We start from the raw sequence: 25,867 nt of genomic DNA on the forward strand, positions 1-25,867 counted from the left end.
AAACGAGATCAAACTCAGAGCCTGGCACCTCGTGAGTGCACACTCAATGTTATTATTTCAACATTTTAGAGGAAAAAGAATGCTAATGGGTCATTATGGCTAAACATAGTCTATCACTGGTGTTACTCATGGTATTGGAAGGAACTTGAATTCCATATAGATAGTGTGATGGAGAAAGTATTTTGGGCATTGGCAGCATTTATTCAAAGAACAAAGGACGTGTCTGTCCTGTGTGGAGAGCTGTTTCCGCTTGTTTCTTTAAATGCTATGGGAAAAGCAGTCGGCCCTGTGCTCTCTGCCGGACAGCTTCAGTCTCCATGTATTGATTTGGCCAATTGTCGCTCGCTGTCATCATGGCAGCAGCAGTTGAAGGGACAGCTTGTCTTGATTTGCATTTTTGTGTGTTCGTGCTATTTATAGACAATTAAGACATGGAAGCCTGTTTATGGCAAGCTGGCAAATTCAGCAAAACATGGAAAAACCTGTTAGCACAGTTTGCACGTGTGCGGGCACAGAGCAGCCAAATAAACACACACGTTTTCCTGTACTTTAAAAATCCTCTGGGAAAAAAAAAAAAAAAAAAAAAAAAAGACATTAAACCATTGCCCAGATGGCTTACAGAGCTAGAGCTTTCTCCTTGAAGTACATGAGTATGGCTGTCAGATATCTGAAACCCAAAGCCATCTTAAAACATCACCATAATTTTGATGCTACCCCTACCCACCGTTTTTTTCCATTTGTAAGGTAAAAGGATCCAGGAAGGAAAGTATCAGCTTACAAAGGCTTTTGTTACAATTAATCGTTCACGTTCTTTCTTTTGGTATCTTATTCTCTGTTTACATTTTATTTTTATTTTTACTTTTTTTGAGACAGAGTCTTGCTCTGTCACCCAGGCTGGAGTGCAGTGGCACGACCTCGGCTCACTCCAACCTCTGCCTCCCAGGTTCAAGTGATTCTTGTGCCTCATCTTCCTGAGTAACTGGGATTACAGGTGTGTGCCACCACGTCCAGCTAATTTTTATGTTTTTAGTAGAGACAGAGTTTCGCCGTATTGGTCAGGCTGATCTTGAACTCCTGAACTCAGATGATCTGCCTGCCTCAGTCTCCCAAAGAGCTGAGATTACAGGTGTGAGCCACCGTGCCCGGCCGCTGTTTCCATTTTGTAACGCTAGCATCACCCCAGTGTAGGGTGGCTAGGGGTATTCTTCTTTCCTGTTTCCTGGTGTATTTTCCTCTACAGCATTGATCACTCTTTAACATACTTTTTGGTTGTCTGTCTCTACCTACAAAAATATGTATGTTCCTTGTTATATCACCAGTGCCTGGCACGTAGTTAGTCAGTCAATATTTGTTGAATGAATGAATGGGCTAAAAGAACCTTCTTCTTCTTTCTTCTGGCACTTCACACCAAATGCTTTTGGAAAATGCTATGTGAACAGGGATCATAAGCAGGAGAGGTTACACACATTGCTGTGGGATCGCCCATCATCCTCAGATACTTGTCTGGAAGGAGGTGGAGTACTTGAGTAGAAATGATACAAGATAACTTCTTCAGGAAATCAGCCAAGTGTCACAGCTTTTCACATAGGCGTGTGATATTTGCGTATGTGTGTATGAAGAGCTGTCGTGGCCTAGAATCACGGGCCTTTAGATCCCTTGTACAGATAGAAAAGTAAAGGCCGAGGCCCAGGAATGCTGCAGGCCACCGAGGTAGAGTCCCTGTCTGCCCTTCTCAGTGCCCGGTCACTTCTCACTGCACTCCCCTCTTTACTGCTAAAGCCACTTTCCCTGACTCTGAATGTGTAACCACGAGGGAGAAAAATGTACTCCAGGCTCACAGTTTGTGGAGAAAAAGCCCAGCAGCTGAAAATCATGTTGACGAAGTTTGTACCTAGAAAAAGTGGCCATTTCTATAGTGTCTTTAAATTTCCCTGTTTCTCATACATTTTATAAACAAGACAGTAGAAGGAGATTTGGGGACAGCAACTTTAGAACAAGGGCGAAAAAAATCAAACCTAGAACATTCCAGTTTCTGTTTTCTTCTCAGTTTAGGGCTGAGGCACTTTAGCTTCCTGTCTAAGGGACCACTCAAATCTGATTAGAAGCCATTGTGGGCTGGTAATTATCCGTAATTTTAGGAAGACAGATGCAGCACCAACTCTGTTCTCTAATAGCAGGCTTATTAATTTTATATTTGCATGGCAGGAGAAGCAGATGGCAAGGTGGGATAAGCGTCCAGATGCTTGGTCATTGATAGCTTTTTACTTCCACGTATCACATGGGGATTTGGGACCCAGGAGGCCTGCTGAGAACTGATGATTATCTGTCCCTTAACCAGCTAGGTTCTTTTTAATCCTGAGCTCAGAAAGATTGCTCCTACTGCAGCCAGGGAAGACAGGTGGTTGACTGGTTAGAAATCATGGCAGGTTATTTTCTCCAGTTGGCAAGCAGAGCTATCAAAAAGTTGTCTTCTCTATTGTATTTCAAATCTGGGTGTTTAAAAAATTGTGTAAGCAAATTAAGCATTTATTTAATGGTAGTTGTGTGTGTTCTTGATGCGAATGAGAGGTGCATTCCCTTGTAAAATCCCTGGGACACTGTAGGAGGACGTGAGCCTTAGAACTGAAGTTGGTTTTCTAGATAATCATGTAGACATGATGATGCTGAGCACCAGACAAAGATGTTGATTGAAGTGATTTAAAAAAATTTTCTGAGTTCAGAGTTTACACCAATATTTAGAAAATCAGCAAAGGAACTTGGAGGAATGTTCTCAGGCATCCAGTTCAGCCCCCTACCCACATTGTCATAAACTCCGAGTGTGTGTACAGGGAGGCGCATTCCTTTCTGGTCTCATCACAGATCCTTCCCTGGCTCTGCACCTGCCTGTCATGTACGTCCGTGTGAAGAGACCACCAAACAGGCTTTGTGTGAGCAATAAAGCTTTTTAATCACCTGGGTGCAGGCGGGCTGAGTCCTAAAAGAGAGTCAGTGGAGGGAGATAAGGGTGGGGCCATTTTATAGGATTTGGGTAGGTAAAGGAAAATTACAGTCAAAGGGGGGTTGTTCTCTGGTGGGCAGGAGTGGGGGTCACAAGGTGCTCAGTGTGGGAGCTTTTTGAGCCAGGATGAGCCAGGAAAAGGAATTTCACAAGATAATATCATCACTTAAGGCAAGAACCGGCCATTTTCACTTCTTTTGTGGTGGAATGTCATCAGTTAAGGCCGGACAGGGCATTTGCACTTCTTTTGTGATTCTTCAGTTACTTCAGGCCATCTGGGCATATATGTGCAAGTCACAGGGGATGCGATGGCTTGGCTTGGGCTCAGAAGCCTGACATTGCCCTCTTCCCTACCTTCCCTACCTTTTCCCTCCTGTGCGGTTCTCTCACAAAGTGAATGGCCTCAGCCACAGCTTCTCTGCAGCTGCATCAGACTGTGGCAACTGGAGTGGTGGCTGCTGCAGGGCCTGCTGTCCCCACGGAGCCCAGTCTTGCTTGCCACTACAACCTGGTCACCATTTTGCCCTGAAAGTATGTAATTCTACAGAATGTGAGCCCACATGCTGGGGATGGAGGCGTCTTTATCACGGTGTGCTCTGCATATTTTAATCTTGGGTGGAAAGTATGGAAAAGTATGTGATACCTGTGGTTTGATGTCAGAAGGACGTTGTGAACTTGATGTGGACTGAGGATGTTAAGGTGCAACAGGCACCCCGGCTTCATTAAATGAGACTTCCCCATCTCCCTGCCAGGCACACACAGGTGTATGGCCATGCCTTATGTGTTATCCTTATCTAGAGTGTGCCTTGTTGTCATGCTTAAAATTACATGATGATATTCTGCCTCATAGAGTAGGTCCCAAACCGCATTCAACACAGAAATGTACTCTTGCTATTGTACATAGAAAGTGCTTTCATATACCAAGTGGGAGAGCAGTCCTAAAATCTGGGCTGGAATCGCAGAAGGAAGGCATTGGAAAGCAACAGATTCCCTAATCCGAAGCTGATTTTTGATGAACCTAGAAACAGGACCAAGAGAAGTGAATTTGCCTAAGGCCCTGACAGTGTCTCACGGTAGCATCTGAACCTAGCAGTTTCTTGACCTATTTCTTTAAATGATTAGTCATGCTTCCTCTGATTCCTATATAAACATTCATTTATATAATGTTCATTCTTCATTCATTCTTTTATATTCATTTATATAATGTTCCTCATTCATTCTTTTGTTTCAGTGAATTATTGCAGTGCTACCACGAAACAGTATTTGAGTCAAAATGTGGCAGTGTTGATCCCTTTCCAAGGATTTTAGTTGCACAGTTTTTCAAAGCTGTGCTAGCAGTTTCTTGTTGGTTGCAAGGTGTCCTTTCAGAAGCCAATTGTGTGGTGTATTTATGTTGATTGTTGGAGGTAGTTTGGTTAGAACCTACTTCGAGTGGCTGGCGTGGGCCTGGGGGACAGTGACAGCTGCCTGCTTCATGGGCAGAGATGAAGTAATTGCTTCCTGGGAAGTACCATCCTCCTGGCCACACTCTCCAGCCCATTTCGTTTGTGTTGGTTTCCTTGGCATCTGCACGTTTCTGGCTTCATGTGAGTCTCATTTATTTTAGTGTATGACTTCAGGCTGTGGGGAAGAATGGCCATTTTAGCAAAGAGATGCACACAAAGGAACAACTGGCTAAATGAGAGTGAAGACATTCTTAGGGGGGGTTTCATTTCTTTTATTCTGTGACAGGCAGTCTGGGAAGCCGTCTGGACACGTGGCCTGCGCTGTCACAGTTCCTCCTTGCAGGATTGCAGATGTTTGGAGATTGTAGTGATAACTGTTATTGAGAATGTCATTCTCGCAGGCTCTAATAAGTCAGGATTTATTCAGTGTTAATTTGTTAAAGACAACTGTATTTCTAGCCAAATCCATGTTAGACGTTTCTCCTGGCATTGTTGCTGGGGGTATTCCCGTGGCTTAGTCTTAGGGAAGCACACGCCTTTGAATACTGCTGAAGCTGTGAGTACCCAAAGCGCACCGGAGTACTTTTGCCATATGAGGTGTTAGTCACTGATACACATCTCAGTCAGACCTGATGGATTCTTGACCCCTTCCTTTTTTAATTTTTTAATTTTTAATTTTAATTTTTGTTTTTTAAGAGCACAACCCCTCAGGTGGCCACCATGAATCTCTGGTGTTTTCAGTTGGCTGCAGCCTATTTGCCATCTCTGGTTCAAACATATTCAAAGCCTGATGATGCTTCCCTCTGTTGTTCTTCTGCTGTGTGACCTCCGCACCCGCAGGGTTCAAGACTGTCAGAGCTGGGAGCCACCTTCACAACTACCAGGGTTTCCAGAACCTCCTTCTTCTAGCCCTGGGGATGGAAGAGATGTCATCAGAGGTGAAGGCTTATTAGGTTTCCATGCCATTGATAACGAATGAGGAGGTTTTCTTTTATGTAAGGGGAGCTTCTTATAACGTGCTTTAGTAGGGTAAAGAAGCTTTTGAGGTTTGGTTTCTCTGGAAAGATAATTTGTGATCCTGCCCTTGCTTTCAACAAAAATATAGTTTGCATACCAGTGCATTTTGTATTACTGAGCACTGGCTGACAAATGGTTCTTAACTCGTCATTCACTCAGCCACTGTTTCTTGAATGGCATATGTGTGCCAGCTGTAGTAGGAACTTGCTAGGCTCTAGGACTAACCCTTATGAAACGGGGGTCCTGGGGGAAGCAAATGCATATAAATATAAACGTTTGAGGGGATATCAGAGGGGGTGCCTATAGGTGCAAAACTTCGTTCATTCTTTGCCCCATCTAGGAGGTTTTGTGTCTTAGCAGCATGTTCCATAGCAACACATCCCTCTATCAAAATATTCATCTTATTATTTTGAAATTCTCTGCTTAGGTATGTGTTTTTCTGACTAAGTTTAGAACTGGTTAAGGACAGCCTATGGGGTATGTATTATATATATCTAAACACACACATATATTTATATATATACACATTACCATTATAAATTTACAATATATTTATATATATACACACATACATATTTCTCCCTTTCTGTATATACACACACACCACACACATATATGTACACACACACATATATGAAATTCTACTGCCAAGCACAGAAAGTCAAAACTAGGCAAGGATTCTTTTAGTGTTCATGAAAAAATAGATGTGCTTAGTTGAGAGCATCCTTCAGTTGCCAGGGGAAAGACAGGATGGATTCACAAAGGGAGATAGTGTTTTGTTTTTGTTTTGGTTTTTGTTTTTTCTTTGTTTAACTCTTGAATTCAAAATAATCCAGACTTATGGAAAAGTTGCAAAAATAGTACAGAGAATTCCCATATACTCTTCCCTCAGATTCCCCAAACATTTCACCCCATTTGTACTTTCTCTTTCTCTCTCTGTGGATATAACTTTTTTTTTTTTTCTGAAATGTTTGAGAGTGGAAGGTAGAATGCAGGGTAGGGTGAAAGGTGGAAGGAGAGAGGTAGGTTGGGAGGCTTTTTTTTTTTTTTTTAAACCTTCTGAGATGGAGTTTCGCTCTTGTCACCCAGGCTGGAGTGCAATGGCACGATCTCGGCTCACTGTAACCTCTGCCTTCTGTGTTCAAGTGATTCTCCTGCTTCAGCCTCCCGAATAGCTGGGATTACAGGCACCCACCACCATGCTTGGCTAATTTTTTGTATTTTTAGTAGAGGGGTTTCACCATGTTGGCCAGGCTGGTCTTGAACTCCTGACCTCTGATGATCCACCTGCCTTGGCCTACCAAAGTACTGGGATTACAAGCATGAGCCACTGTGCCTGGCGATTGGGAGGCTTTTGCAGTAACCCAGAGCGCTGTGATGAGGGCTGGACCTGGTTGGAAATGATGAGAAAGGTGAGAAGTGGTTAGGTCTGGCATATAGTTTGAAAGGAGAGTTTAAATGGGTTAGATGACAAGAGAGAGACGTGGCTCTGAAGGCATAGTAGCCCTTGCCCTGCTGGGCCGGATGAGACAGGCAGCCTAGGGCTACTACCGCACCCTGCGGGCGGCTCAGGACCTGGGCCAGCGGAGGAACCAGGCAGTGGTGCTGGCCAACTTCGGGACCCTGTGCCTGCACGCGGGTGCCAGCAGGCTGGCCCAGCACCACCTCCTGGAGGCCGTGCGGCTGTTCTCAAGGCTGCCCTGCAGGGAGTGTGGCCGGGACTTCACCCACGTGCTCCTGCAGCTGGGCCACCTCTGCACCCACCAGGGTCCGGCCCAGCAGGGCAAGGGCTACTATGAGTGGGCCCTTCCAGTCGCTGTGGAGATGGGCCATGTGGAGAGTGAGTGCCCCGGTTCCTCCTGTTCACCTTCCGGGGCCACTCGCATCAGGGCACACCTGGGGTTTGTGATTCAGAAACAAGTGGTGGTTTTTCCACCATCGAAAGTGCTGAGTCATGGCCAGCAGCAGATGTTGGCAAGCGCCCTGGAGACAGGCGGTTCCCATGCAAGGCCAGGCCCTCTGCCCTACTGGGGCAGCCAGCTCTTCCCAGTTTGCCCAGGGACCATGCTGCCTTGAGCACGGAAAGTCCTGCGTGCTGGGAATCCCTAGCCATAACCCTGGGATCAAGACAGGCTCTGCTGAGCTGGGACTTGGGGCCCCTCCATGAGCCAGGCCCTGAACGCCGGTTCTTGTGCCCGTCTTATCTGCTTGGTGTGTTGGCAGGCTGCGCACCTGTCATCCCACTTCACAAAGGACACGGGGCGGGTGATTGCCCGAAGCCGCAGAGCAGTTCATGCAAAAGCAGCTCGTTGTGCAGTGTGTGCCAGGCCCCACCCATAAATGGGGCTTGTGGGGTCCTCGGGTGGCAGGGACTGAGCGTGGGAATGTGAGTTTTAGGCCAGAGAAGCCACAAAAGGGTGAGTGGCGTGATGGGGGGGCAGCACTTGGCCCCGGGTTAGGGAAGCCTCTTAGTCTGGGACCAGAGGGTTGAGAGGATTTAGTCAAGTAATAGGTGGTGGTGGAGGGGCTGGTGGTGTAGCCTGTGTGAAGGACCAGGGATAAGCTAGTGGGGGTGAGTGGTGGTGAGTGAGTGGGGGTGAGTGAGCGGGGATGAGTGAGTGGGGGTGAGTGAGTGGAGGTGTGATGGGGGTGAGTGGGAGTGTGAGCGGGGATGAGTGGGGTGTGAGCAGGGGTGAGCGAGTGGGGGTGAGTGAGCGGGGACAAAGGGGGTGTGAGGGGCGGTGAGTGAGTGGGGGTGATTGAGTGGGGGTGAGTGAGCGGGGATGAGTGAGTGGTGGTGAGTGAGCGGAGGTGTGATGGTCAGTGAGCGGGGATGAGTGGGGGTGAGTGAGCAGAGGTGTGATGGGAGTGAGTGATCAGGAGTGTGAGCCGGGATGAGTGGGGTGCGGTGGTGAGTGAGTGGGGATGAGTGAGCGGGAGTGTGAGTGGAGATGAGTGAGTGGGGGTGAGTGAGCGGAGGTGTGATGGGGTGAGTGAGTGGGAGTGTGAGCGGGGATGACTGAGTGGGGGTGAGTGAGCGGAGGTGTGATTGGGGTGAGTGAGCGGAAGTGTGAGCGGGGATAAGTGGGGTGTGAGCGGGGGTGAGTGAGCAGGGCTTATGCAGGGAGGTGCAGAGTTAGGAGTGCGTGGGTTGGGTGCTGGATGGTGAGAAGCTCTTCTGGAGAGCTAAGCAGGGCCTGGGGCCTCAGGCTGTGGCTTGGCCTTTTCCCCAAGAGCACTGGGGAGCCATGGAGTGCTATCCAACAGTCACTGCAGACTGAGCAGTGAATGGACAGTAGGTGGGCAGGGCTGTCCGAAATCTAGGCCGCAGAGGATAGATGAGGAAGTTGAGTCCAGGGAAATGGCCGAGACAAGGGATACTGTTGTGGGTCCCCTCTGCCTTGCAGTGCTTTGTCATGGCATAGTGAGAGCACTCAGAGCTGCCTCCTGTGGCCTGGACCAGAGCCCCAGGGGCTGTGGCCAAATCTGCCCATTTCCCAGCACAGGCCTGGCACCCACTCCTGGCCCTAGGAGGGATGAGATTTTGGGAAGGACCATGTGAAGGGGCCCCGGTCCCACATATCTGCCCAAGGAGGGGTGGGGGGTTCAGACCCAGGCTTCTTCCCCAGGGGCATTCTCTGACTGGAAGGAGACCCTCCAGGAATCCAGCGCCCCAACCCCCACTGCAGCCTCCCGTGGCTCCTGGCACAATAGCCTGTGGCACCTCCTCCTACGAGGCCCTCCCCAGGGTGCTGGGGGATTCAGACTTGGAAATGCAGGCCAGGGAACGGGGATCATGCCTCCCTATCTCCCTACCCTGCCCTGAATGGTCAAGGAGACCGAGGGCGGCGCTGATACCCCACATGCTTACTTGGGGTCATTTTTGAGTCACTTTTGGTAGTTTGTGTCATTTTAGGAGTTTGGCTGTTGTGTCTAGATGGTCTGATTTGTTGGTGTAGAGTTGTTCGTAGTGTTTTCATGGAATCCTTTTATTTCTGTCAGGTTGGCAATAATGTTTCCTCTTTCATTTCTCATTTTAGAAACTTGGGTTTTTAATTTTTTATTTATTTCTTTTTATTAGAGATGGGGTCTCATCATGTTCCCCCAGGCTAGTCTTGAATGCTGGCCTCAGCGATCCTTCCACCTCGGCCTCACAAAGCACTGGGATGACAGGCGTGAGCCATGGTGCTCAGTCTCTGATTTCGGTCATTTGTGTCCCTATTTCTTTTCTTGGTCAGTCTGGTGAAAGATTTGTCAATTTTGTTATTATTTTCAAAAAACCCACTTTTGGTTCTGTTGATTATCTCTTTTGTTTTTCCATTCTCTGTATTTTTACTTCCCATTTCCACTCTCATATTTATTATTTTCTTCCTTTTATTTGCTTTGGGTTTAGTTCATTCTTTTTCTAGTTTCTCAAGGTGGAAGGTTAGGTTTTTGATTTGAGATTTTTCTTCGTCTTTGAATGTAGACATTTACAGTTATAAATTTCCCTTTCAGCACTGCCTTAGCTGCATGTTGGAATTTTTGATACACTGTGCTTTTTTTTTTTTTTTTTTTTTTAAAGACAGAGTTTTGCTCTATTGCCCAGGGTGGGGTGCAGTGGTGTAATCTTGGCTCACTGCAACTTCTACCCAGGTTCAAGCCATTCTCATGCCTCAGCCTCCCGAGTAGCTGGGATTACAGACATGCACCACCCTACCCGGCTAATTTTTATATTTTATTTTTTTATAGAGACGGGATTTCACCATGTTTCCCAGGCTGTTCTCAAACTCCTGGACTCAAGCGATCCTCCCGCCTCGGCCTCCCACAGTGCTGGGATGACAGGCGTGAGCCACCGCGCTGGCCCGGGCTGTGCATTTGTTTGCATTCTTCTCAAATTAGTTTTCAGTTTCCCTGATGGTCTCTTTGACTCACTGGTTGTTTAGGAGTGTGTAATTTCCACATATTTTTGAATTTCTCACATTTCCTTCACTGTTGATTTCCAGTTTCATGCCAGTACAGCTGAAGAACACCTCTGCTTTGGTCTCAGACCTTCTCCATTCACTGAGGCTCATTTTGTGGCCTGGCACATGGTCTGTCATGGGGAATGTCCCATGGGTGCTCGAGAGGACTGTGTATTCAGCTGTTGTTGGGTGGTGTGTGTAACAGCTGTCCATTTGGCGTACCTGGTTTCCTGTGTTAATCTCCGGAATGTTTCTGGCACTAGAAAATCAGAAGCTTTCCACTGTTCCCAGCGCCCTGGCTTTGGGAGAGGTCAGTGAGCCTGTGGCTTGGGAGCCTGGTTGCATGAGAGAAGCATGTGTGGGAACGCCAGGGCCCAGCTTTGAACCCCGTTCCCCCAACATGATGCCGTATGTGGCAGACATGATGCTTGGCTTTGCTCTCTCAGGGTTCCATCTGCGACAGGGGCTACTTGTGCCCCTGGCCTCATCAGCTCAGGCTGAAGGCGGCCCTGGTCCTGGCCAGAGAGGCTTTGTGAAGCAGAAATAGATGGCCTGGTGCAGGGGCCGAGCCTGGCCAGGACCTCAGCCCTGGGAGTTGTAAAGAAGGCCGGCCTCTACCATGAGCATCTGCACCAAGGTGTGCCCATGTAACTGTGTGTTCGGAATCTGTCCTGAAATGGGTGCATGGCCTGTCTGTGCTCAGTCTCCCCACCTATGGGGCCCAGGCTCACAGAGGTGTGAAAGAGGCAAGCATGGCGCAGGGTCCTCCGAGCCCAGCCAGCCTCGCTTCAATGCTGGGAGACTAACGTCTTCCATTTTGTCTTCTGCCCAGGCCAGCTGCGGTCCTTCCAGCGGCTGTGCTACTTCTACGGCACTGTCATGCCCAGTGAGGCCCAGTGTGTCATCTACCATGAGCTCCAGCTCTCCCTGGCCCGCAAGGTGGCCGACAAGGTGCTGGAGGGGCAGCTCCTGGAGACCATCAGTCAGCTCTACCTGTCCCTGGGTACCGAGCGGTAAGGGCTGGCTTTGCAGTGGTGGAGGTGGGGACGGGCAGGGCAGGGAGGGGGGCACAAGAAATCTGGCCCAGGACCCCAGCAGCCCCTCTCCTTTTGATCATTTGGTTCCTTGGCATCAGATGCTTTGAGCTGGTGGGCCTGGGGTCGTTCCAGGGCTGCTGCTGGCCCGTGAGTCCCAGCTTGAGCCTCCCTTGTTGGGTCAAAGGTCATCTCCACCCCAGCAGAGGCAGTACGTGCACTCGGGCTGTTCTTCCTACTATGGTGGCTTTTGTCATCTGACCTCTGACTGCCCCGAATCTTTACTCCTGGCCTTCATCTGTCCCCTTAAATGTGACCACAGCAGCCACCTGTGGCTTCTCTCCCACAGAAGACAGAGCCAGTTGTGTCACCTGCTTCCCTGGGGCAGGGTTTCAAGGTCTCACATCCCATATGTGGCCTACTCGGCTTCCCCCAAGCATCCTGACCTGGTGGGGTAACCATGGCCCTGGCCACTCCACCCACAGGGCCCAGTGACATTGCTGCAGTCACACCCCCTCGAGTGTCAGACTTACTGAGAGAGCAGGGAAGGAGCCAGATTCCATGGGGACCTGGGAGACTGGCTCCAGTCTTGGCCTCAGGTTCACAGAAGGAAAATGGGCCAGTGTGCTAGAGCCATGCTTCTCAAAGTGTAGTCCCTGGACCAGCAGAGCAGGATCCATGTCACCTAGGAGCCTGTGGCAAGTGGGAGTTCTAGGGCCTGCCCCAGGCCTGTGGAGCCGGAAGCTCTGTGGGCAGGGCCAGCAAGCTATAGGGACAGGCCTCCGGGTGACTGTGATACCTGCACACCTTGAGAACCATCGGCCCAGATAGCCTCTGAACACTAACGGCTCCTGGTGCGTCTGGAGAAGACACAGGCCATGTCTGGAAGGCAGGGGAGATGGACTAGCACACTCCTCCTGCCACAGGGCAGCATGATGCTCAATTCCCTCAGAAGGATATCCTTCATCTTTTCCATGCTGTGTGTGTTCACCCTGGCCCTCCCAGTAGCCTGGGAAGGGCAGAACACTGCACACACAAGAGGGCCGTTCCCAGTCCGCACATTCCAGATTCATCTGTCACCAGACCCACAGGAGGAGGCAGACTGGTTCCAGGAGGATGAAAGCCCTTGTTCTGACACCTGTGTCTGATTCCAGGGCCTACAAATCCACTCTGGACTACACTAAATGAAGTCTGGGGATTTTCATTGATCTTCAGAAGAAAGAGAAGGAGGCGCGTGCCTGCCTGCAAGCAGGGAAGATCTACTACAGCCTGCAGCAGAGCGAGCTGGTGGACCTGTACATCCAGGTGAGTGGCAAGGGATGCAGGAGGACCCCTGTGCTGTTCACTCTCTGTCCATCCACCCATCCATTCATCTGTCCATCCATCCATCTGTCCATCCATCCATCCATCATTCATCCATCCTTTTCTCATCCATCTATTCACCCATCTATCCATCCATTCACCTGTCCATCCACCCATCCATTCATCCTTCCATCATCTATCTGTTTACCTGCTCATCCTTCCATCCATCCATCCATCATCCATCCATTCTTCCATCATCTTCCCATATACCTGTGGGTCCTTCCATCTATCCATCTATCATCCATCCATCCATCCTTCCATCCTTCCATCATCCATCCATTCACCTGTTTGTCTTTCCACGCATCCATCCATCCATCCATCATCCATCCCTCCGTCCATCCATCCATCCCTCCGTCCATCCATCCATCTATCATCCATCCATCCTTTTATCATCCATCCATTCACCTGTCCATCCATCCATTCACCTGTTCGTCCATCCATCCATCCTTCCATCTATCTTTCCATCATCCATCCAACTGTTCATCCTTCTATCCATCCGTCCATCCATCATGCTTCTGTTCACCTCTTCGTCCATCCATTCACCTGTTCGTCCATCCTTCCATCCATCCTTCCATCCATCTTTCCATTATCCATCCAACCATCTTCCATCCATCCATGATGCTTTCATTCAGCTGTCCATCCATCCATCCATTCATTCATCATCCATCCTTTTATCATCCATCCATCCATTGAGCTGTTCATCCATCTCTCTGTCCATTCTTCCATCCTTCCATCATCCATTCACCTGTTCATTCTTCCATCCATCCATCATCCATCCATCCTTCCATCATTCATCCACTCGCCTGCTCATCCTTCCATCCATCCATCCATCCATCCTTCTATCATACATCCATTCACCTGTTCATCCTTCCATTCACCTGTTCATCCTTCCATTCATCCATGTATCGTCCATCCATCCATCCATTCATCCATCCATCATTCATCCATTCTTTTATCATCCATTCATTCAGCCACCATCCATCCACCTGTTCGTCCATTCATCCATCCATCCTTCCATCATCCATCCATTCACCTGTTCGTCCTTCCATCCATCCATCATTCATCCATCCATCCATCCATTTTATCCATTCATCCATTTATTCATCCATCCATCTATCATCCATCTATCCTTCCATCATCCATCCACTCACCTCCTGTTCATCCTTCCATCCATCCATTTATCCATTCATCCATCCATCCATCCTTCCATCATCCACCCATCTTTCCATCATCTATCCTTCCATCATCCATCCATTCATCTGTTCATCCTTCCATCTATCCATCATCCATCCATCCATCCATTTATCCATCCATCCATCATCCATCCAGCCATCATCCATCCATCTGTCCATTCATCTATCCATCCTTTTATCATCCATCCTTTTATCATACATCCATTTATCATCCATCCATTCACCCGTCTATCCATCCATTCACCTGTTCATCCATCCATCCGTCCATTCATCCTTCCATCAACCATCCATTCACCTGTTCATCCTTCCATCCACCCACCTGTTCATCCTTCCATCCATCTACCATTCATCCATCCACCATTCATCCATCCATCATTCATCCATTCATCCATTTATCCATTCATCCATTTATCCATTCATCCATATATCCATCTATCATCCATTCATCCTTCCATCAACCATCCACTCACCTCCTGTTCATCCATCCATCCATCATTCATCCATCTATCCATTTATCCATTCATCCATCCATCCTTCCATCATCCATCCATTCATCTGTTCATCCATCCATCCATCATCCATCCATCCATCCATCCATCATCCATCCATCATCCATCCATCTGTCCATTCATCCATCCATCTGTCCATTCATCCATCCATCCTTTTATCATCCATCCTTTTATCATACATCCATTTACCCGTCTATCCATCCATTCACCTGTTCATCCATCCATCCGTCCATTCATCCTTCCATCAACCATCCATTCACCTGTTCATCCTTCCATCCTTCCATCCATCCACCTGTTCATCCTTCCATCCATCTATCATTCATCCATCCACCATTCATCCATCCATCATTCATCCATTCATCCATTTATCCATTCATCCATTTATCCATTCATCCATATATCCATCTGTCATCCATCCATCCTTCCATCGACCATCCACTCACCTCCTGTTCATCCATCCATCCATCATTCATCCATCTATCCATTTATCCATTCATCCATCCATCCTTCCATCATCCATCCATTCATTTGTTCATCCATCCATCCATCATCCATCCATCCATCCATCCATCCATCCATCCATCCATCATCCATCCATCTGTCCATTCATCCATCCATCTGTCCATTCATCCATCTGTCCATTCATCCATCCATCATTCACCCATCCATCATTCACCCATCCTTTTATCCATCCATTCACCCGTCTATCCATCCATTCACCTGTTGTTCCATCCATCTGTCCGTTCATCCTTCCATCATCCATCCAATCACCAGTTTATCCTTCCATCCATCCATCATCCATCCACATATCCTTTTATCCATTCATCCATCCATCCATCATCCATCCATGCTTCCATCATCCATCCATGCTTCCATCATCCATCCATCCTCCTGTTCATCCTTCCATCCATCCATCATCCATTCACCCATCCATTCATCCATCCATCCATCCTTCCATCCATCCTTTCTCCCATCCATCCATTCACTGTTCGTCCATCCATCCATCATTCATCCATCCACCCACCAATCTACCTATTAATCCATCCCTCCATTCATCTATCTGTCAATTTGTTTATCCATACATTCATCTACCATCTATCCATCCATATGCACATACATCATCTACCCTCCACCCATCCATACATTATCTACCCACCCATACATACATACAGACATACACACATCATTCCACCCAGCCAGCCAGCCAGCCATCCATCCATCCATCCATCCATCCATCCACTCATCCACCCATCCAACCATCCACCCATCCACCCATCCATCCACCCACCCGTCCGTCCATCCGTCCGTCCATCCATCCATCCATCCATCCATCCATCCATCCATCCATCCATCCATCCATCCATTCATCCATCCATCCATCCATCCGTCCATCCATCCATCCCAGCATTAATCTATCCACACACTCATCCATCCATCCATGTGTCTACATCTCCTCATCCATTCATCCATCCATCCACTCATTCCTAAGCCACTGCTGAGCACCTGTTGTGTGCCTTTTTCCTCCCTCCAACTGGTTCCCTCATATCCTCCCCCAGTGGCCAGCATCTTCTCCCTGAGGGCAGAGGCGCAGCCCCTCACAGTGCCCAGCACCTGCTCAAATACAGCACATGCTCAAATAATGTGACCACTCAGTTAACACACAGAAGAACTTGCTCCAAGCAACACGTGGCACATCTCCTTACAAAATGAATCTATCATAGTGGCTGTTTTCAGAGGCTTTCCCAAACACAGTGTGATCCGGAACAAATTGTGAAGCCCACGAACCTGGTGAAGCTTTCATTACTGAGCACCTGCTGTATACCTCCTTGAGCTGAGGAGAGGGATCAAGAGCTCATGGCCAAGAGGGGACCAGGCCCACCCACAAACACTGTTGATGTGGCAGGGATGTGGCAACGCAGAAAGGAGCCAGGGGATGGGCTCCCAGCAATCTGGGGGCCAGGGAGACTGGTTTGAGTGCAGGGGGAGTGGGCTAGGGCTAGCCCTGGTGGTAGGATTCACAGGTGTCGGGCTCCTGGGCTGCAGCTGCTCAGTCATCTCCTGGCACTCAGGTGCATCAGTTCATTGTCCTCATGCCAGTGGTGGGGGCAGCCCTAATGCACAGGGTCTGAAAAATGCTCAGGTGTACCTGTAGTGTGTGAGAGGAAGGAGGCTGGAAAAGGTGGGCATGGCCACCTCACCAGGTGTGGGTCTTGAGGGAACTTCTGTCTCCTTTCAGGTGGCACAGAATGTGGTCCTGTACACAGGTGACCCCAACCTGGGGCCGGAGCTGTTTGAGGCAGCTGGAGACATCTTCTTCAGTGGGGCCTGGGAGCAGGAGAAAGCTGTGTCCTTCTACTGGGTGAGCTGGCCTGTGGGCTGATGTGGGTGGGCCTCAGGGGGGCACCTGGAGGGCTGAGGCACAGGTGTGGCAGGGCAGAGGCCTCCCACCTGGAGGCAGGGCCACCCATGCACATGCTAGTTTCCAAGTGGTCTCACCGGGCATGATATTGACCGTGCCCCTGCCCGGGACAAACGCTCGGGGCCTGGATGTGACAATGGCTCTACCCTTGTACCTGATGATCTCAAGCAACCATGAGCGGGAAGTTCTGTCCCCATCTTTCAGATGAGGAAACTGAGGCTCAGAGAGGCACAGGGACATGTCAGAGGACACACAGCATGTCAGTGGGAGGCCCGGGTCTGCATGCACCCCGAAGTGGGACGGCTTCTCCCTTCCTCTGAGCTCACGGTGTGGCTCAGCCCTGGGCACAGATAAATGTGGTGTTTTTAGAGCAGAGAGGAGTGCTGGCTCCCCCGAGTCAGACCCCCGGTGGCCAGGTGGGAAATACGGGTCTGAGGCTGCCGGGTGTAGCTGGATGGGCCTCAGGTGACTCTTCAGCCCCCAACTTGGGTGTCTGAACTGTGTGTTATCCCAGAGCACAGAGCTGTGTGGAGGTGCAGGTGTAGCTGGGGTGTGGGAAGCTCCAAGCACATGTTTGAGCTCTGAGGAGGGCGCTGGGCAAGGTGGGTGCTACGGGAAACCTGACCCCACCTGCCTGTGTGGTAGGACCGGGTCCTGGCCCTGGCAATGACTACAGGCAACCGCAAGGCGGAGCTGCAGCTACAGCTGTGCAACAAGCTGGTGGCACTGCTGGCCACACTGGAAAATCCCCAGGAGTGCTTGGAGTTTGCCTACGTGGCCCTAGCACTCAGCATCACTCTGGGTAAGTCCCCTGAGCCCCACCCTGCCAGGACCCACACTTTGCCAGAGCCCAGCCTCCAGGACTGCAGGGCAGGAGCTGAAACAGCTGCTGGATTTTCCTGGTCTCCTGTCCAGGCAGGCAGATCTGCCCAACTGGCTTCCCCGTCCAGCTGTGCGGCACAGCCCGAGGTCTCACGCAGTGCAGAGCTCCCTGCCTGACTGAGCTCTGTTTCCTCTGCCTGTTCCCGCTGCTGACCACAAGGGCCGCCCAGTGTGCCCTCTGCCTTCCAGACATGCCAGGCATCTCGTTGGTCCCTGTATGTGCCAGGCTGAGTGGCATATTCCCTTTCTCTTGTACCCTTCCCACCCTCATCAACCACCCAGCTCTCTGGCTGATAAAATCCCAATTCCCCTTCCAACAGTCTGCCCCTTAAGGCCGGGCATCCCCTGGTGCTGTGCCAGGGTCGTCTGTCCCCCTCCAGAGACAGGGAACCCTAGGCAGGCCGCATGCCCCAGCGCCTTGTGCCCTGTGGCCCAGTACACAGTAGGTGTGCAGCTGACTCCCCAAAGTAGGGGGCTCCGATTGTGACACACCCAGGAGGAGTCGGATGTTATGTCTGTGGGTTGCCTGGAGCCGGGGTGCCTGGGAGCACCTGGACTGCATGGCTTTTGGGCTCCCCTGGTTAAAACCAGTGAGCATAGGCAGGTGGCTATGTGTAGGCACAGAGCTGGGCCATCCAAGTCCGACTTTGCCAAAGCCTCACAGTAGACAGGGGCAGGCCTTATTAATTCTGCTTTGCAGATGGGAAAGTGAGTCTGGGAACCCAGAAGGGACCGGCCAGAGCTGCCCAGGTGACCGCAGGTGCCTGCAGGCAAGCCAGGTGTACTGCCTGGGGTCTGCATACCTGCTCCAGAGGGGCCTGTGCCCTCCCTGCCCCAGGGAGCCACATCCTCACACCTGCCCCTTTGGCCTCCACCCCAGGGGACCAGCTGAATGAGCGCATGGCCTACCACCGGCTGGCCGCCCTGCACCATCAGCTGGGTCATGGCAAGCTGGCAGAGCACTTCTACCTCAAGGCCCTATAGCTCTGCAACTCGCCGCTGGAGTTCGACGAGGAGACCCTCCACTACGTGAATGTGTACCAGGTGCTCGGTGACATCATCTTCTACGACCTGAAGGTGGGTGGGGAGGGGCAGGGCTTGGGGTGTTCCCGGCCCCCTTGGAGTGGGATCTCCACCCAGACCCCAGAGGCCTGGGTTCCAGCCTTCCTTAGGAATGGCCCAGTGGCCTCCATGGAGCTCTGCAAGTGGCTGGAGGAGCCGGCAAGGTCAGCAGATACAACCTAGCTCCCAAGCTGGCCAGGCCCCACCCTCAAGAACTCAGTCTCAGCCAGGGAGGCTGACACATGAGTAGGCAATGGTGTCCTCTGGATAAAGAAGGAGGATTGCAGTCGGGGGGCCCTCCTGGAGGAGATGACACCAAAGCTGATTCTTGACAGTCAAGTGTCAAGTTGCATTTAACAAAGAAAACAGGGTCGGGAGAAGGACATTTCGGAGGACGGCATCATCCTCACATTGAATCAACGTTGCAAGATCCAACCCAAATCCTGGCGCCTCGTCTAGGAAGCCTGCCCAGGGTGCCAGCCTGCACTGGGCAACTCCTTCCTGGAGTTCCAAGACACCTTGAATTTTCACATCACCCAGGAAGGGTGGGGTGGGACCAGTGTCTTACCATTGGGTTCACAGACAGGGAAACCCCAGCTCAGGGCAGGTGCGGTGGGGCGGGGCCCCAGCCAGCCAGGCTGAGGCCTTGCTGGGTCGGGTCTGTCTCGAGGGGAGGTGCTGTGCTCCCTCTGCCCCCAGCCCTGCAGGGGTGGAGAGCTGGGACTGTCAGACTCAGACCTGGGGTGTCTCCACCCCTCTGCCCAGCAGGCACCGCCCCTCCTCAGCATCGCACCGGCACCGCGTCAGTGCTCCTTATGGGCTGAGGGGCCAGGGCACTCCAGTCCTGCGGCCGAGATCTTGGGGGCCTTAGAACAACATGAGGAGCTGGGGCAGCCCTAAGACCCCGCCGCATATCCCCCACCGCAGGCCTGGGGCTGCCCGGAAGGCCCCCGCCCAGTGCTGACGACACCTGGTGGTCAGAAGTGGTCCCTGTGGCCTCCCAAGTCCCAGCCAGACAGGGAGGTGCCAAGTGTCAGACCTAGAGGGACGCTGCTCACCGCTCAGGGGCTCGCCTGGGACCCAGGTGGACGGGCCTCCCAGAAGAGGCCTTTCTCTGTTTTGGTCAAGCCTGCCGCCCACTCCGCCTGCCCAGGAGGAAGGAAAGGGCCAAGTAGTACCTGAGAGGCCAAAGTCCACGGTTGGGGTTGAGGGGCAGAGGCCTCCTTCACCTCCTTCCCATGCACAGCCCTCCTTCCCATGCACAGTCTTCCTTCCCATGCACAGCCCTCTGGGCCTCATCGTGACTATGCTGTCAGCGCAGGCCAGCTTCCCACAGGGAGGCCCCCTTGGAATTCCCCAAGGGCGGCTGTCTTTCCAAGGCTACACCCTCCTCCTTGTGTAGTAGGCTCTGGACCCAGGGCCCAGAGGAGTAGGAGAAAAAGCCGGGCTGCATGGGGCCTGGAAGGCTGGCAGAGAGGCAGGGGTAAATGGGCATCTTTGCCGATTGCCTCTAAAAAGGGGTCCCCTTTAGTCTACACGTGAGAGCGAGCCCTGGAATAGGTAGGATTAGGTGTGTCCTGGCTCAGCCTGCCACTCACTAGCTGCTGCACACACTACAGGCACATGGAAATGCACACGCAAATGCACACGGGCACAGGCACACGCACACACAGGCGCGCACACACAGACACGCACACACACACAGGCATGCACACAGGCACACAAACACGCACAGACACACAGGCACCCAAATATGCACAGACACATGCACAGGCACACGCAGAGACATATGCATTGGCTGGCTCCTTCCTGTTTAGTTGGGATGCCCCCACCCCTTCAGGAAGCCTTTGCCTTCCACCCCTGGCTGAGTCTGGGGCCTCCTGGGCCCCCCACAGGCTCCTGGGCTTCCCTCTGCCACAGCCCGGGCCACCCTGTGTGGTCAGTGTTCACTCCCAGGTCCCTCAGACTGGGAGCAAGGACATTAGGCTCAGCCACGTACCCAGCACAGAGTCCAGTGTTCGGCTGGGCCGGGGGGCATTGGATGAGCAGTGGCGGTGACTCGGGGCCTTCTCACGCCCCTGCGCCGTGTGTGGGGCGGGGCAGTGGGGGAATGGACTGCTGCATCTTGGACTTTGTCCTTGGCCCTGGGAGTCATCTTGAGATGGTAAAGAGGGACAGGCTAGGCATGGGTCTTAGAGAGGTCCCTTGGGTGACCCCATGTGGAGGAGGCGCCTGGGGAGAAGCCGGGTGGGGGATGGGAGGGTCAAGGAGGAGGTCTGGGAGACGGCATCCCAACCCAGGGATGGTGAGTTTGAGCCAAAGATGCATTGAAAATGGGAGTGGATGTCTGGGGAGTCACACTCCGTCAATATTTCAGGGAACATTGCCAGAGAGAACACCTGTGAGATGGTTTTGTACCTGGCCTGTCCCGTGGAGGGCCTGGAAATGGTCAGCATGGACAGGGGCCAGAGGGGAGCCTGGGTCACTCAACGCTGTGCCCCTGCTGTGGCTTGGAGCCACGGGCCCTGCATGGAACTCTCAGAGCAGGCAGGATCTGCCCTGACCTCAGCCCATGGGGAAAGCAGCCACTGCCTGCAGAGAGGGTGGCACTGGGGCAGGAGACTTGGGGTGAGTGGGGCGTAGGGGCAGTCAGGAAGGCTTCCAGGGGTGTCAGGGTCATCCCCACCTCCTGCAGCTGAGACCACAGCAGTGTCACAGGCTTCAGGGATCATGGGGTGAGCCAGCATTGGCTGGACATGTGGAATGACCTGGAGACAGGAACGGCCTCTGGGAAGACGGGCTCCGAGTCCCCCTTTTGCTGAGCATGACCTGTCCCCTTCAGGACCCGTTTGATGCAGCCGGGTACTACCAGCTGGCACTGGCAGCCGCCGTGGACCTGGGCAACAAGAAGGCACAGCTGAAGATCTACACGCGGCCGGCCACCATCTCCCACAACTTCCTCCTGGACCGTGAGAAGTCGCTCCTCTTCTACCAGAAGGCCAGGACCTTCGCCACAGAGCTCAACATCCGCAGGGTCAACCTGCCTCCTCTGCCACTCTGCGGGTGGGCCCCCTGGTTGGCCCCCAGCCACCCTCGCTGAGGACAGCATCCGAGGGAGTGGGTTTTGTGCAAGGAGGATGGTCTCCTCCCTCTCCTGGTGTCTCCCGTGGCTCATTTTCTGGGAAATGGAGGCATGAAAGCAGGGTTCAAATAGCAATAAATGGTTTTTTTTTTGCAATAACATACCGAAGTCCCCAGGGCATCCTTCCCTGTGTGCTTCCTGGGCTGTGTCTGGGGGCCATCTCCTTCCCTGGTGGCAGCCCGCTGATCTTGGGGATGAGAACAACTGTGAGTCCAACAGACCTGGGCCAGGTCATCATGAGCCTCGGTTTCCTCGGCGGCCAGAGGGGAGATGGTGGTGGAACTCTGGGCAGCTCCTTGCTCTCCCTGCTCAGAGCTCTTGCTGTAGGTCTCGTGCCGCCCTTGCCTTTAACCTTCAGGCCACTGTGCCTGGATGTGGGGGCTGCTAGTGTCCCTGTTCGCCATTGAAGAAATAGAGGCACAGAGAGGTTAGGTGTCTGGCCCACCGTCACACAGCAGGTAGGGGCGGAGACGCAGAGCCCAGTACACTGACCACCACACCACCCTGCCAGCCTGCAGCCAGGAAGATGTCCCCCATTAGGACCCAAGGTCAGCTCCTGGACCTCTCTTGTGGTGTCAGGAGAGCCACAGGCCAGTGAGGGTGGCCCCAGGGATCCCTCACTCAGTGTCCTCTGCTCCCAGACTTGGTTGGGCCGGGCCTGGCCAGTCCCACCTCTGACCACTGGTCAGCCCTGCGGGAAGTGAGATGCGGGGATCTCCGCCTGTGTAGACGCTGCTACCCAGTATTGAAAGCCTTATCTGGGCTGCCCCCCAGCCGTCCCCACATACCCCTCCCCTTCCAGCCTCCGGCCCTCATCCCAGTCCCTGGAAACCCAGGTTTTCCTTCTTGGAATCTTGGCCCAAGGAACACAGCTCACACGGTCTCTGCCAGTTTACGGCAAGGAAACCGAGGTTAGAGACTGTGGGTGTCCCACGTGATTCTCACATACACTGCACTCTCCCAGGCCCCTCTTTTAAACACTTTAAATGAGGTGACTTTCACATCGCATGCAATGAACTATTTCAATGCAAATAATGTGGCATTTGTGCATTCACAGTCCTGTGCAACCACTCACGCCATCAAGTTTCATAAATGTATTCATCTCCCCAGAAGAAACCTCCCATCCTCACTAAGCTGTTACCTCTCCTTTGTATCCCCCAAGCCCCTTGTTTAATGGAAGGGGAAACTGAGGCCCGGAGAGGGACTTGCCAGTGGGCGGAGCTCTGATAATAAGGAATCAGGCACCCATCTGCTGCTTCAGTCCTGGGTTGGTGTTCCACCGAGCAGAGGTGACAGAGCCAGGAGGTTCTGGGACCCCATGCTTGCAACCAGAGCCCTGCCCCGAGCCTCCCCACCAGGGGACAGCAGAGAGCTTTCCAGAACGGGCCGCGGGGCTGGCGGGAAGCAGCGGGTCAGAGCTGCTGACAAACCTCACGTTGACCCCAGATCGTTGTCTCTGTGGGTTGGGCTTGGGAATTGGAGAGGAGGCCGCATGACTGGAAACGTGAAGACGGCACGGCCTGGCTGGAGGAGCGGGAAGCGCCGTCAAGTTGACTGAGGACACAGACCTCCTGCCCGCTGGGCCGGGCCTGCAGCCATTCTTCTCGGGGTGGGGTCCGCAGGTCCGGGTTGCTCTCGGCCCCCGACCTGCCTCAGAGTCCGGGGGTCTTTGGAACTGTGCCTCCTCATCTCCACCCACCCTGGCTGGTGCCATGAGGGGCCTGGATCCTGGGATCCTGTTTCTCCTGGGCAGCAGAGACTGGGGGACCAGAGGAGATGATGGGTCTTCAAGCCCCACATTCAAACCCCAGCCCACCACGCACAGTCTGGGGGTTCGGGGTGAGGGAGTTGATGTCTCTGAGCCCCAGTTTTGTCACCACTAAAATGAGACCGACATACTGGGGCAGAGTGCCAGCCCCAGGGCTAACCGAGGCCTGTTTCCTACTGACAATCCCTCTTACTCCTAGGAACAGCTCCAACAACCACACACTAGGGGACACTCAACCCAGGCCAGCTTGTCAGAGGCACGTGAACCAGAGCGACTCCATCTTGAATGGGGGCTGGGTAAAAGGAGGCTGAGACCTGCTGGGCCGCATTCCCAGTAGGCTAGGCATTCTTCGTCACAGGATGAGATAGGAGGTCCCCACAAGATACAGGTCATAAAGACCTTGCTGATAAAGCAGGTTGCAGTAAAGAAGTCGGTCAAAGCCCCAAACCCAAGATGGCCACGAGAGTGACCTCTGATTGCCCTCACAGCTCATTATGTGCTAATTATAATGCCTTAACTGCTACAAGACACTCCCACCAGCGCCACGACAGTTTACAGATGCCATGGCAACATCTGGAGGTTGCCCTACACGGTCTCAGAAGGGAAGGCAGAAACTCTCAGTTCTGGGAATTGCCCACCCCTTTCCTGGAACACTCATGAATCGTCCAACCCTTGTTTAGCGTATGATCAAGAAATAACCATGAAAATGGGCAACCAGCAGCTTTTGGGGCCACTCTGCCTGTGGAGCAGCCATTCTTTTTTTTTCTTTTTTTTTTTTTTGAGATGGAGTCTTGCTCTGTTGGCCGAACTAGAATGCAATGGCATGATCTTGGCTCACTACAACCTCCGCCTCCTGGGTTAAACGATTCTCCTGCCTCAGCCTTCCTAGTAGCTGGGATTACAGGCACCTGCCACCACACCGTTAATGTTTTGTATTTTAGTGGAGACAGGGTTTTGCCATGTTGGACCAGGCTGGTCTCGAACTTCTCACCTCAGGTGATCCACCTGCCTCGGCATCCCAAAGTTCTAGGATTACAGGAGTGAGCCGCTGCGCCCGGCCAGAGTAGCCATTCTTTTATTCCTTTTCTTTCCTCATAAAGTTGCTTTCACTTGATGGACTCGCCCCGAATTCTTTCTTCTGTGAGATCCAAGAAACCTCTCTTGGAGTCTGGATCGGGACCCCTTTCCAGTAACAAACTTGCTTAACCTCTCAGACCCCTCGTCTCTTCATCTGTAACCAGAGATAAAGCCTCCCCCGAGGTTCCAACAGTGAGGAGAGAACGCATGGAAAAGAGGGGCACAGAGTTGGTGTGCAGAACCAATATCACAGACTGGGTGTCAAGCCACTGTCATATTGGAAGTAATATCACGCTCTCCCCTACAAGTTATGAGGAACAATATCACAGCGGGGTGTGTACACCCCGTGTGTTTTTGGAAGCAATGTCATTCTCTCTTCTTCTAGGTTTTAGGATTCATATCACAGGCGGGGTGTACACATCATCCACTCACCCCCTGGATATCAGGAACCATATCACAGAAGAGTTGTCCACCCCCTTCGATATTGTCAGCAATGTCATCTTCTTCCCGCCTGGATATTAGGAACGATACCCCGGGGTTGGGGACGGTGTACACCCACTGTGATATCGAAAGTAAAATCAGCCTCTTTCCCGCTGGATATTAGAAACTATATCACAGGTGTGTGTGCACCTTCTGGGATATTGGGAGTACTGTCAGCCTCCACCCCTCTGCATATTAGGGACAATATACAGGGGATAGGGTGGTTACATACCCTGCGATATTGAGAATAATATTCTTCTCTTTCCGCTGTACATTAGGAACCACATCACAGGGGTCTGTACACCTTCTGCGATATTGGGATTAATGTGATCGTCTCCCCCAACTGAATGTCAAAAACGATATCACAGAAGGGTGTACACCCCCTGCGAAATGGCCAGTAATATCATCGTCTCTACCTTTGGATACTAGGAACAACATCACAGAGGGTGTGTATACTCCCCAGCAATATTGGGCATAATGTTATCCTCTCTTCCCCTGGATATTAGGAACGATATCCCTGGTGGTGGGAGGTGGAG

The 25,867-nt window shown here is 51.9% G+C and overlaps 1 protein-coding gene across 4 annotated transcripts in view; it reads left to right on the top strand.

Moving 5' to 3' along the window:
- LOC144341470 (SH3 domain and tetratricopeptide repeat-containing protein 1-like) overlaps positions 1-22,107 on the top strand; it is a 52,194-nt gene extending 30,087 nt beyond the window's left edge. For 3 of the 4 annotated variants that reach the window (XM_078005021.1, XM_078005023.1, XM_078005024.1), the window contains exons 5-10: positions 11,236-11,416; positions 12,592-12,742; positions 16,738-16,860; positions 17,566-17,722; positions 18,683-18,879; positions 21,707-22,107. In XM_078005021.1, coding sequence (XP_077861147.1) covers positions 11,236-11,416; positions 12,592-12,625 — 215 coding nt within the window. In that variant the 3' untranslated portion in view covers positions 12,626-12,742; positions 16,738-16,860; positions 17,566-17,722; positions 18,683-18,879; positions 21,707-22,107. Of the gene's footprint in view, positions 1-10,380; positions 10,714-11,235; positions 11,417-12,591; positions 12,743-16,737; positions 16,861-17,565; positions 17,723-18,682; positions 18,880-21,706 lie in introns of those variants that run through there. The other variant, XM_078005022.1, reaches the window with a different exon arrangement.
- The last annotated feature ends 3,760 nt before the right edge of the window (positions 22,108-25,867 follow it).

The sequence above is a fragment of the Macaca mulatta genome, chromosome 6 (assembly GCF_049350105.2).
Source record: "Macaca mulatta isolate MMU2019108-1 chromosome 6, T2T-MMU8v2.0, whole genome shotgun sequence".
Taxonomy (NCBI): Eukaryota; Metazoa; Chordata; class Mammalia; order Primates; family Cercopithecidae; genus Macaca; species Macaca mulatta.